Here is a 14,431-nt window from a genome sequence, read left to right on the forward strand (position 1 = left end):
CTAAAGCTAAAATGATGACAAACTATTTGTCGGACAGTCTAGATACCTCAGTGAATGTGTGGAACTGGTACAGCTGAGACTCAGCAAGGGTGAGTTTTCTCTGCAGCGTTTCCAGAGCCTGAGAGCTCTGCTCGGCCAAACCATGCATCTGTTGGGACGCAGTCTGCTCCAGCTCAGCCATGGCCTGATCACGTTTGCCTATCCGCGCCTGGAGGACGGTCACTCTCTGCTCCTGGGGATATGCACGCAGAAATCAGAAATCCCACCTAAATAAACACTAATATAACTTATCACAATTATTTCATGATTTAAGACATTACACTATACATAAATAACAGATGTATAGTATAGATATCTAGTAAAATAATAGAATGAATCCACAGATCAATAGCAGAAGATGAAACTGGGGCAAAGTATGGCATTGAGGCCAAACATCAAACAAGACTAATGGTAATTAGGTGAATAATGGAAAGAGAGAGAGAGAGAGAGAGGAAAAAAAAAAACCTCTTGCAAGACAATGAAGGATAAGCTGAAACAGAGCGCTTCGTTTACAGAGCGTCACTAAAGTAACATTAAAATTACTGTGTGCAGGAAATATAGTTGACGCAGCTCTTAAACCTTTTTCTGAAGCTCCTCTTTGAGTTTTTGGCTGGTTGTCTCATGTTGGTTTTTTTCTGCAGTGGCAACTGTCAATCTTCTCTTCAGAGAGTCGACCAGGGCTTTCCGGTTAGTTGACTCATCAGAGAGAGATTTTATCTAACATAGAAAAGCAATTGTTATTAAATTAGACTGGGGTCACTAAGACCGAATTTTCAATTACTTCAATATTTTTAAACAGACAGTGAATCGTGGAAGTCTAGGAAGTTCAGACTCTGGATGAGTGACACGATCAATAACGGCAGAGAGAATAATTAATTCCAGGTTGCTCCAAGGCTGTTGCCATGGCTAATACAGTATCTGTTGTTTGAGAAGGACCTACTTTCTTCTCTAAGTCTTCAGTTACTGCTTTGTGGCTCCTCTCAGAGTCCTGGCAAATCTTTAGTCTGCTCCGGAGATCTTCCACCAGCTGCCTTTTCATCGTCACATCCCTCTCTAAAACACAGATCCTGTGTGCAAACACATTCAGATAAGCATTACATTTTTTTTTTTGTTGTGGTTTTTTTTTTTTTCATTTTCAGAAACAAACCACCGTTTTTTATGTGGATTCACTCACTTTAAAAATTAACAAATGGAAATGAATAATTGAACAGAGAAAAAACAAATAAAATGCAGCAGTCTTGTAACCAGATTGCTCCTAAATAGTTTAAACATCTACACATCTCCGAGATATAAAAGTGTTGGAATATGTTAACATTTGAGGGCTGTTTTATGGACTGCCTCCTTGACCAGAGCTGCTGTAATGATGAGTAAAGGTCCTTTTTAAATAAATATCCTCAAATTCCAGAGAGAGAGAGTGCCTGAAGCAAATGCACTGAATAAATGTGAGAGCTTCTTATTGGAGTGACATTAAATTAAATAAGACTGGGTGGCCTGGGGAAATGGAGTCAGGTTACCCAACAGCCATTAATGAGAAAACCCATATTGACCCTGCTGTAGAGTGGACGAAGCCGTTTCTCCTGTTGACTTACAGCCACGCTTCACCCAACCTCCCCCACTTCACTCCATCTTTCCCAAAGCCCAAGAGAGCAAATGGCAATTAGATCTATAACATTTATTTTAGGAGTACGTGTGCCCAAAAAGAATAGCGGGATGGTGATACCGATGACCGGCGTGAGCCTCAGAACAGCCCGTCTCGCTAAAACGTTTGAAAGTTTGCTTTCCTTCGCGCTCCCCGCTTTGTCTCTTTGGTGTTGAGGTGCTAGATTGCTAATTCAAAATGCATTTTGGATGCTAATACAGTTGTAAGTGCTTTCATAGATCATGGATGTGCAGTTTGCAGTAGAAAACAAAGGAGATGAATGCATTTATGATATGGAAAGACAACAGGCGGCACATGAAAGGCAGGCCTTTATGAATAAGGCAGAGACCTCTGCGCCGGATATTGACTCAGGACATGGCAGCATGCTTTGAAATTCACTTTTTTTGAAGGCAGTGCAGCAGATGTATTTTTTACAGCGTCTAGACATGTATTTCATTTAAACAAGCTGCGTGGCGTAAGGCGGCTCCTGCTCACAGGGACTCCTCATCTGTGATTTCACATGTTGTCACTGACTGGCGTGAAACCTCTGAGTTTTACCTGACTGCGGACACATGCTGTGACATTCACACAGTTCTAAGCAGGCACATTGTGGAGAAGAAAAAAAAAATGCCTTTGTTTTCCAGTAGAAATGTGAATATACTTTAAACAAGAATTTTCCTTGAGAGGAAAAAATATGGTATTTGCCTCAATGGCAGATATTTTGCACTTGTTTCAAGCAAAACCACACTAAATGTATTATTTATTGTAACAGCCATTTTTTCCACTGGGATAGTTGGAATTGAGTGACGCAGAGAGAAAGGAAGAAAAAAAAAAAAAAAGAACAGGGAGATGGCATCCAGTTAACACAACAGACTGTCAGACTCGGTGCCCAGGGCAAGACATCTTATGACAATAGTGCATAACCACATGGGAAGGAAATTACACCTCCTCTCTCTGCTAGAATCTCTGCACATAGCCACCTTCACGCTTTTCAAAATCTGGTGTAGAATTCTGCCACATGGTGGAATCAGACACTGCAAATGTGACCCAGAGCACAAGAAAGAGGGCGAAGAAGTGAGAATACCTCAAGACTATGAAGAAAAGAGAGGTAGTCAAGAGAGGGGATAGAGCGCATTTACCTCTCGTGCAGTTCCTTCAGTGTCTGATCTCTTTCATCTAACTGAGCCCTCAGGCTCTTGTTAGCAGCAGTGTGTTTGCTCATCTCACTGCTGGCACTCTGTGGAGAGAAAGAGTCACACATTTATCCTATCATATGATATCCCATCGCGCAGGACTCATTTATGAGTATTGAGCCATCGGGATGCTTAATGAGGATGCTGTTTCACATCTGTTTCACAGAAATATACACATCTACATATGTTCTGTGCATTGGCTCTAATTTCCTTTATGGGTCAATGATGTGACATTCATCTTTTGTCCAGATCTATTCAGTTATTTAAAGTATGTATATTTATTTATATATTATGTAAAAACAAAACGTAACGGTCTGGAAATAAACGCAATTAAGTACAATGTTTGATTAAAATTCTTTCCAAAAGTTAAACTAAATATTTTGATATACAATAAGTTTGCAATTGTTAACATTAGTTGACTATGAAAAATACTTTTAAATCATTTATTGATCTTCATTAATGCTGATTCCAACATTTATTGATACATTATTAACAACAAAAGTTGTATCTGTTAAATATTATTTAATGGACCCAAGCTAACATGAACTAACAATGAACAGTTGGATTTTAATTAAGTATCACTAAAAAAGATTAATAAATACTGTAACAAATGCTTATTTTTAGTTAATATTAGTTAATGCGTTAATGAATGGGAACTTACTGTAAAGTGATACCATTATTTCTTTAAAACATCTTTTAAAAATTGTGATATTTCAAGGAAAAAAAGGTAGCCAAAACAATGTCAGTAAAATACAGGAAGTCCATTTGTTATAATGACAAGAGAACCAAGAAGGTAATAATAATTCCTGTTTCAAATAATAAATCACAGAGAGGACCCCTGTAGAACCTGATGACTGTAAACCATGGTCAGTATTTTTTATATCAGGTTATATAAAGACTTCATATTTTTATGAAAAGGCAAGTTTAGTCAAATGGAATAACTACATGAAAGTTCATAATTTGCAAAACAAACAAACAAAAAACTACAATAGCCTAAAATATTTGTTTATTTTTTTCTTTTTAAATGATTAAGATAGGCACTCAGCCATATATTCAATTTAAGGGAAATATTTATTAACTTGATGATTATATGTCATTTTGTAGAAAAAAAAAAAAAAAAAGTTTGAAACCCCCAAAAACACAAAATCTACAATTCTATGAACATGACACTTACATTTTGTATTTTTAAAAAGATTTTTCCTTTTCAACATCTCAGACATGATTATTTGTCACTGAATCTTATATTGTTTATTGTCCCAACGTATATTTATATATTTATCATTAGCATTACTTATTATGCTAGGTTTTGATCTATTTAGTGTCACATTTGCTCAACCTCTGTGAATGTGTGTCAAGGTAAGAGGCATACGCACAGAGTGTCTGAAAACTCTGACGACAGGTTGAGTTGGTGGGATGCCTGTGATCATGTGAATGATGGATATTTGTATGTGCACCTTGTCTTTAGTTGAAAGGAATGGAGGACTCGTTTATGTAGCACACATCCTGACTGCATATCACACACACCCACACACACTCTCCTGTCTCTTGAACATGACACTATCATTGAGCCCAACACAGAAATATAAAGAGCAGTGTCAGACCCCATAAATCAGTTTGCTGATATTATACACTAAAAAGTGTCACCAGCTTTTAACACACTGACTTGCTTTAGAGGAGAAAATAATAAAAACAAAGAAAACACTGTAACAGTACAGTTAACAACATTCTTCAAAAGGAGAAACGCAAAGTGTGAACATTGAATGACAAATTCTGCCCATCAAATCTACAACATCATACAAGTGTTATGAATATGCTTATATCTATAGCCATATTATGGTCACCATTTATTTTAAGAGTAAGGTCACCTGTTTCATCTATTCCTAAAAATAACCTTCATTTAACACTTCTTCTATTTAACGGAACAAGTAAACCATATTATAGTAGACCAAAGATAACTTAGAACTGAATAGGTGTCCAAATGCAATTAAATGTTGCTTTAGCAGATACATGCACTACTGCACTTCACAAAGCTACACAGTGGAAAGTGGTGGAATAAGATGGAGTAAACTATTAATTTTAGTAATATATTTAATATTTTTTTTTTTTGTAAAATATCAACAATTGGTTCATTTTCTCATTTTACTAGTCTGAAACTCCTCATTTATTACAGGAAACCACTGCATGGGTACATAAGCAAATTAAAGTTCTTAAATATTTTAATAATAATTCAATATTATATTACATTATATTATAAACACCTTGTTTTCTACTTTAGCTTTCTACTAAACCTGGCATTGTATACTATGAATATTGTTGGCCTGTGATGAATTACTTGTTATATTCCTCATAATTCGCTTTGGTTAAAAGTGCCCACTAAATGAATAAATATAATTACAAGGAGTTGCTAAACAACCTTAAAGAACCATACCATTTAGGCCTTTATAAAGAAAAATACTTCCAAAAACAGTGAACAATGTCTATTTGTTTTGTACTGATCTACTGATGCGAATCGTCCCAAACAGGCTACTGTTTTAATCTATCAGTCAAATGTATAAACTGAACCTAGTGAATTGAAAATAATTGTAAGAGACCTTCAGTCGGTGAGTGAGCTGTTTGACTTGGGCCTGCAGGTGCTCCGGGTCTATGGCCGGGGGGTTCGCTGGCGTTTGCTGCCGTATACGTCTCCACTGCTCTAACTCCATCTGCAGAGACGCCTTTTGTTGCTCCAGACCAGCCAGCTCGCACGCCTGCTTCTGCTTACCAACACACAAACAACAAATAGACTAATCCACATGTAGGAGCTTTTACAACAGCTGTGTAACAAAGGAGCAGATAAATATCAATTAAGTGAGCAGCATGACAAAAAGTCTGATTAAACAGTTTCTGGTTAGTTTTATGATTAAGGAGCATTTTTTAGGGCTCAGGACTACATAGCAGTTTATGATTAAAGCGCTAAATCCGATTAAAGCCGTATGCTAATAAGGAGGCAGATCATTCCTCTGTTTTTCTGTTGATTGTCAGCCTTAATAGAGCCATTGTCGGCTCGTCCCAGTGCACTCTGGGAGTTTATCAACACCGCGTAGCGCTGAAAGCTGAGCACCAGTGCTAATTGCACTCTCACTGACTAACACACACAGTTACTGCATAGAACTAAATGAATAACAGAAAGCCCTGTTCGGGGAATAAAACCACAGAATTTTTAACAACACTCAGTTGCGATACTTCACCCTCTGTCCAAACATAATGATTTCTTACTGCACCAATCATAAAATATGGGGCAAATCCACACACACACACGCACACACACGCACACACACACACACACACACACACACACACACACACACACACACACACACACACACACACACACACACACACACACACACACACACACACACACACACACACACACACACACACACACACACACACACACACACACACACACACACACACACACACACACACACACACACACACACACTTTCTTGTGGAACATCTCAAATGCCATTCATGCAACTGCTGATATCTGGGTTCTGACCTTTTAATAGAGCATTCTCTCTCTGTCTCTCTCTTCCTCTCATAACGCTAAGATGCACTGATAGTGTTTCCGAAAATCTGAGGGTTTATAAATGACCCTGCACTGGAGGATCATGTGGCTTTCTGTCTACATCCACACATATCCACTGGTCTCCTATAAGCCTATAAAGCATGGGTTTTCAAATTTATGATGCAAAGGACCCCAAAGTATGATTATAGCCTTTTAATTTTAATTTTGACAAATACAGATTTTAATTATTATTTCTTAATGTTTACACTAGGGCTGTCAATTAAAAAAAAATACAAAAAAAATAACATCCACAATAGTAATAAAAAGGGGCTAAATGTTTTAAAATAATCATGTTACACGTATTTATTTATTATATACAATAAGTTAACACAATAACTTTAACAGTCCTACAAATGCATTTAGTAAAAGAATGGGGGTTACCTGACCTCAGTTTGAAAACCCATGCTATAAACAACTGTATGTTCACTATGGTCAACAGTGTTTCAAAAATTATATATTTTATATAATTTTTTTTTTTAGCGCTTTATTTTTTGTAAGAATAAATTTGGTTGAGCTGATTTGTCACGTCTACAGATCACTGATTTACGAATTGCCGTGACCAGTCAGTCACCTGGAGCAGTAAATTAAACTGTCAAGCTTGTTAGAATCCAGTCACACTCGTCTCTCTCACCAAACTTGGACGAGATGTGGGGAGGTTAGTTTGGCTTAACGCTAACAGCTCCTGAAAGCCTCACTGTCAGATGAGGAGTCTAATCCTGAGGTAATCCCGACCCTTCCTAAAAAAGAAACATGGACTACACCTGCAAATTACGCAGATTACAGGCCCGGCCTGTCAAACAGGCTGTCAAGTCCCTCTTCCATGGTGATAGAAAGGGTTCTGCCACACTGCCCTTGTAATCCAACCGCTATGATTAATCTGAGCAGCTCAAAGGAGTGACAGCCATCTTCACGAGAAGGCTGACCTGAGTGGGGGTAGATAGGTGAATGTGTCTTACCTGTCAAAGTACATTAAGTGTATTTCCCCTGTCATCCGTAACAACATGAGCTTATATTGAGGACAAATAGAGCACTTTTGTCACCAACATTTATTGTATCACAGCATCAGCTTGAGGTAGGAGCACTTGTTAAATAAAATAAAAAAAATTGTTAATTCTTTATCTAAGAAAGAAAGAAAGAAACAAAGAAAGAAAGAAAGAAAGAAAGAAAGAGAGAAACAGCAGCTGGAAGCTCTACAGGGATATGTGCTGTGATTGACTGATGAATGTGTCACTTCACTGTTGAGCATGTGTTCCACTTAGAGAGAACAAGGGACACACACACACACACACACACACACACACACACACACACACACACACACACACACACACACACACACACACACACACACACACACACACACACACACACACACACACACACACACACACACACACTACAGCAGATGCATTATATCAGGTGCTGCTAAAACACCTATCAACCACAGTTCTAGCACATGTAGGAAAGGGAGAAGACATTTAACTCATCTAATATACATCACAGACTCTGTAATAAGAGATTCATTCTCTACTAATACTGCATATGACATCTGTGTGATCACTACAGGAGCTCTGTGACACTTCAGCTGTGGTACAGTATGACTACTCTGCTTCTAGGTTTAATTGAACTTGGCCATTTAGCACAAAAGCTTTGTCTTTTCTGCCTAGGCAATATAATGAGAGAGAGAGAGAGAGAGAGAGAAAGAGACAGAGAGAGAGAGAGACATTAAAATGAGCAAAATAAAGGATCGATACCAGACCACAAAGGGCACAGGGATCAATGTGAGCTGAGAGAAGTGTGACACCCGACACGAACACTAATACAGAAGAAACACAGACTCTCACTCACACAGACAGAAAAAAAGCACCAGAACATAAATGAATAAAAATAATGTTCTTTTTCTTAGTGTGAAACTTGGCTGATAATAAAAAGTTAAAAACTGATGCAATTACTTCTAAATAGAATTAAACAATAGAATTTTTTTTTGCCAGAAATATAAATTGCACTATATTTGCTTCCAGTTAATATAACCATTAAAGGCAGTTAATAGCAATTATGCTGCTGTAAAGACATGTAATGTCATTTCAATATTCAGAACAGAATCATGACTGCAAATGTGATTTTTAACAAAATTTTTGTGCAAAATTTAATGTTACTTTGTCAATATTTGCCAATTTTTTAAACCAATAAAAATGGTTCCAACAAAACGTTAAAGCAGAATCAAGCGGGTCAGTGGTCTTTTGTATTATTTTACATTCGGTACTCCACAAAAGGCTGTAGTCAAACATTTTTCACTATCTGGCAGCTGCCACTGACATACATTACACACAAAAAATGCATCCAAATGAAATATCTGTCGTTTGTTTTTAATTTTCTGACTTTTTTTTCTTCTTTCCTACTCATTTTTTGATACTATACCTGGCTCTGTAAGGGCATAATTATGCAATAGAATATAACATTTTATCCTATTCCTCTTATAGTCCTTTTTCTCTTGTCATGGAATTATTTTATCTGCTTTTATAAATTTTTTGGAAGGAGAGTTTAGAGAATAAGAATGTGTATAAGATGATGTGCAAAAATGGTACAGTTGGGAAGTTGAGCTCTGTTGGAGCAAGAATATTGGTTTTGTTTTTGTTATTGTTGTTATTATTTTATTTGTACATTACAAGACTGTAATGCAGAATCAACCATTGCATTTCACTGAGCAACAGTTGTAGTTTTTCTTTTCTGAATAAGTGTATTTTAACAAACTGGTTAAGTCAATGATTCAATGACTCATACAAAATGTAATTTGTGACAAATACTACTATTTGTCCACGAATTTACAAACTAACTATCTGTAATGATAGAATGATATAAACACTGAAGAGTCCCAGTGCTATCAGCACTCTTAGGATTCCCCATTTACCAAAATGTAATGTGACTTCCCATTTCTTCACTTTTAAAACAAGTACTACTTCAACACTGCATTTACAGATACTCCATATTTAAATGACTCAATGCACTAAATCATTTCTGTTTAAACAACCATCAGAATGTCAAAATGTCTTGGTTACCAATGTAAATGAAGAAACACCCAAAATAGACTAAAATAGCTTTTACTAGACTACTGATATCTCAAGTGAATGATTCATTTTTTACATGTCAAAAGCACTTTTCATTTATTTAGGTGTAAGTTTTTTTAGTGGACAAAATTGCTCTTATTTCCCCCTTGCATCTCCTTCCATCATAGGACTTAGAACATCTGCTGGTGGAGAAGTGTTTTAGTCTGAACCCCCCTGTGCTGTGGGATCAGACACTATTCTAATAATTCAATTTAGAATAAAAGACCCAGCATACGGCTAGGTGAACTCATGAATATACACAAGTATATTTGCATTCAAAGGTGCAGAGTTGGATTTGACACCCAAGTGTTAAAACCCCCACTATTCCAGCTGATAGCGTGATGGTGGGCTGCTGTCTTTTTCCCTGGCTGCCATAGTTAGCACTGATGGAGCCTTATAATAATTGACAAATACGTATTAATGTGTCTCCCTCTTAATTTATCTGTCTCACCTACTATTTCATATAGGCCCTTTCTTCTTTCATTCACTGGACCCACTGGACACCCCATTACCAAAATGACTAGCCAAATGATATAGGACAACTTAATTTTTCTGTTAATACTTGGACTGCAAAAAAAAAAAAAAAAAAAAAAAAAAAAAAAATTGTTGGTGATGAATACTTACTGTTTAATGCATTACAAATAATTAACACAATTAACACAGGATCATTTTTTGAATTACTGAAGTAGCTTTTAGTATGTCTTTACAGTATATTAAAATACTTAAATTAAATTACCTGAAGTTGTTATAATATTTGTAATATTCTGTGATTGTTAATAAATGATAAATAAAAACAATCTGATAATTTGTCTAGGACTGGCTTTCAATTATACTGTAATATTTATAATCTTTTTATACCCATAAATAATAATAATAGAAAAAATGTATTTGTAACATGATAATGGCCTTCATTCATAGTACTTAGTAAAAAGATGCTAATAACTAAATAGTTAAAGGGTTAGTTCACCCAAAAATTAAAATTCTGTCATTTATTACTCCCGTAAGACCTTTGTTTATCTTTGGAACACAAATTCAGATATTTTTGATGAAATCCGATGGATCAGTGAGGCCTCTATTGCCAGCAAGATAATTAACACTTTCAGATGTCCAAAAAGGTACTAAAACATATTTAAAATTTCATGTAAATACAGTGACTCAACCTTAATATTATAAAGCGACGAGAACACTTTTTGTGCACCAAAAAAACAAAATGATTACTTTTCAACAATTTCTAGTAATGGCCGATTTCAAAACTCTGCTTCATGAAACTTCAAAGCTTTACGAATCTTATGTTTCGAATCAGTGGTTCGGGTCACCAAAGTCACATGATTTCAGTAAACGAGGCTTCATTACGTTATAAATGTTGCGCAATTTCGATATTTCATGTGACTTGGGCAGTTTGATATGCGATCCGAACCACTGATTCGAAAGATTCATAAAGCTTTGAAGCAGTGTTTTGAAATCAGCCATCACTAGATATTGTTGAAAAGTTTTTAGTTTTTTTTTTGGCACACAAAAATATTCTCATCACTTTATAATATTAAGGTTGAACCACTGTACTCACATGAACTGTTTTATGTTTTTGGTCGCTTTCTGGCTGTTTGAAAGTGTTAATTATCTTCCTGGCAACAGAGGCCTCACTGAGCCATCAGATTTTATCTAAAATATCATAAATTTATGTTCTGAAGATGAACGAAGGTCCTACGAGTAAGGAACAACATGATGTTGAGTAATAAATTACAAAATTTTCATTTTTGGGTGAACTAACCCTTTAAATATCAAATATTTAAAATACTGTTTATATTGTTTCCACATTCATTTGGAGGCTCAATGTGATATTTATGATTACATATGTTATATGTTTGTTACAACGTTAGGTGCAGATGATTGTGTTGAATTGCAGAAACTTATGCAATTATTATTTTTCTAATCAATCTACAGCCCAGTCAGTACTGAAACAAATGTTCGGTGAACTGCTATAATAGACTGTTTAACGAGGAGGATGTGTCTGGTTATTCTCAAGGTGTTTTCTTCACTCTACGGAATTCATTCTGTCTGTCTGTTGAATCCCTGTAAAGTTTTCTTACAGACAACCATTCTTACACAAGTCAATAAGGGAAAAAAGACACAAAACTCTCAAATTACCATAAACTACAACACACAGTCATGTTTCACACACTACTGTGATTTTCATCACCTAATCAGACGAGAGGATCAAATCTGGACACTCCACCTCTAGCCAATTAAAGCAGGTGATCACACTACAGGGCAGCAGGGGGCAGCATGTAAGGGCACTCAACCTGCTGCCCTTTCACCACTCCATTAATAATGCATGATTCTGAGTCGAACAAACAAACAATCATATATGCGCATGTGCAAACACACACACACAAAGTGTCACTGCAGCAGGGTGTGTTTTGGAAAGAGAGATGGTCTGGACATTGAGGCGTTCATCTTGACCTCCTGTTCCACACAAGAGTCTTAATCAAATCTCAAATGGGCTTGGAATTTCCAGCCTCACAGTCTAACTGGAGCCAACATACAATATTGTGCATTTGGAAACAAAATGACATACGTATGAGCCTCATGAAGTCTGTTTGCACACGACACTATACAAGTATGTCCAAACAATTTATCAGACTCCAGGGGAGAAAAATAGACCCTAAGTGCAATTTACATATTTTCTTAACATTTTAAGAAAACTTTTTGTAATAAAACAACAAATTAGTACAATGAATTCAACTGTCTATTAACCTTAAAACAATCTATAAGGCATTTCTAGCTTTCTATTCTAAAGCCCATGGTATTTCCATCTGGAACACAAATAACCTAAAAACATGCAACATTACATGTATATGTATTTAGTTATATGCTGTATTGTGTGAGTTCACCCCTCCTTTTCACCTTGTATACAGATGATTGTAAAACTGACAGCGTAAACATATATTGAAGTTCTCAGATGATACTATGCTGTTGTCTTTATTGATGATTGAAGATGATTCCAGTATGCATCAGAGATGTACAAATAGATTAGTGGAGTGGTGTGAGAGGAATTCACTTGTTATAAATGAAATGAAGACAAAGGAAATTATCTTTGGTCTTCCAGAGTACATGCATCAAACACTATATATAACACAGTGATAGAACAAGTGTCATCTTATAGATACTTGTGTGTGTATGTGGACGCTGTTTTTTCATGGAGTGCACATATTGATTATGTTTGCTGTAAAGTACAACAGTGTATTTACTTTCTTAGGAGATTAAGGTCCTTTGGAGCAAACAAACAGATCTTGTTCTTGTTTTTTTTCCCAGTCTGTAATACAGAGTGTTGTACAGTATGGAATGTTTGCATGGTACAGCTGTCTTTCTGTTCAACTCCAAGCTCGACAGTGCTAGACTGTAGACTATCTATTTGTTCTAAGATTGTGGGTCAAATGTGACAAGTTTTAATGAGTTTAATGAGGAAAAAAATGTTGTCCCTGTCCCTGACAGATAAAATTATGTCGGACCCTTTTCATATTCTATATAAGGAATATCAACTATTGCCATCAAACAGAAGATTTAAGAGTACCATATGCTAGAATGAACAGATTACGGAAATCTTTTGTTCATCAGTCGGTAAAATTTAAAAATCAGAATTGGGGGTCTAAGTAGGCCTCAGGATTCTGAATAAGGGACAGACTTAATCGTTGCACTGCAGCTGGATGTGTATTAACGTACTTTTTTTTTTAATTGGTGTCTATTGTAGCATCTTATCATTTGATGTGGATATGTGTTGATCTGAATTAATGTGAGAAATTGTCTCGCATCCCGAGACAATTTTTGGAAGAAATTCCAGCAATAAAGTGAAACTGAATTGAATGATATTTGAAATGTCCAAATACTTGAATACATTTTAATAAAACTGTCTTAAGAAAAAAGTTATATTATTAAAATATTTAGACCCACTTTATGTTAAGTGGCCTTAACGACTATGTACTTGCATTTAAATTAATCATTTGATACAATGCACATATTGTGTACATACTGTACATGTTTCTACATTGTGCTTATATTTTAAAAACACCTGCATGCAATTACATCTGTAATTAATTTCTGTAATTACATTTATAATTACACTGTTGACCCATCCCTAACACCTTACCCCTACCCTTAAACCTTCCAATACCACCAAAGCTTTCCTTAACCTTACCCACACCCCACCTCAATAGCAGCAAAAATGTTTTACAATTCAATATGAACCCAATAAGTACATTGTACTTATTTTTTGATGTAAGTACATAGTAGTTAAGACCACTTAATATAAAGTGGGACCAAATACTTTGTATTTTCTTAAGTTAAAAAAAATATTATTCTTAAGGATGTTTTGTGAATCTCGTGAAACCCCAGGTGTGAATAAAGTGTTCGTGGAGTCACACTGGTGATGCAGTACCTTTGAAAGCTGCTTGCTGGCATTGAGTTGCTGGAGAAGGGAGTCTAACTGCACTTGTGCTTGCGCTTGTCTGTGGTTCTGCTCTGCTGCGAGCTGCTGTGCTGCTTGTTTGTCTGCCTGTAGTGCTGCGACTTGCTGCTGGAGGGACAGAAGACGCTGTCGCAAAACAGCATGGGACTTTGATATTCTCTTCCTCGTCTTCTGCAGGGAGACACCTGAGGGTGGTGGAGAGGACACAATGCTACATTCAGACTCTGTTAATTTGTCGATAAGGTTAAAATAGCATTATGTCTTATAGTACAAAACCAGCTGAAATATCATAACAACATTATATCCACAACATTCAGCCACTGCTTTGTTATTGTTGACTGTTGTGGCTATACCAATATTTTAGTGAATATTGGAATATTA

At 36.2% G+C, this 14,431-nt stretch overlaps 1 protein-coding gene across 3 annotated transcripts in view; it reads right to left on the reverse strand.

The window, feature by feature from the left end:
• Positions 1–14,431, reverse strand: part of cntln (centlein, centrosomal protein) — a 135,812-nt gene that overhangs the window by 12,477 nt on the left and 108,904 nt on the right. For 2 of the 3 annotated variants that reach the window (XM_067404558.1, XM_067404555.1), the window contains 6 exons: positions 14,021–14,235; positions 5,463–5,627; positions 2,818–2,915; positions 980–1,106; positions 619–756; positions 47–232 (listed from right to left, as the gene is read on the reverse strand). In XM_067404558.1, the coding sequence (XP_067260659.1) occupies positions 47–232; positions 619–756; positions 980–1,106; positions 2,818–2,915; positions 5,463–5,627; positions 14,021–14,235 (929 nt within the window). The remainder of the gene's footprint in view (positions 1–46; positions 233–618; positions 757–979; positions 1,107–2,817; positions 2,916–5,462; positions 5,628–14,020; positions 14,236–14,431) is intronic. The other variant, XM_067404556.1, reaches the window with a different exon arrangement.

Source organism: Chanodichthys erythropterus, chromosome 12 (assembly GCF_024489055.1).
Source record: "Chanodichthys erythropterus isolate Z2021 chromosome 12, ASM2448905v1, whole genome shotgun sequence".
In the NCBI taxonomy this organism is placed as follows: Eukaryota; Metazoa; Chordata; class Actinopteri; order Cypriniformes; family Xenocyprididae; genus Chanodichthys; species Chanodichthys erythropterus.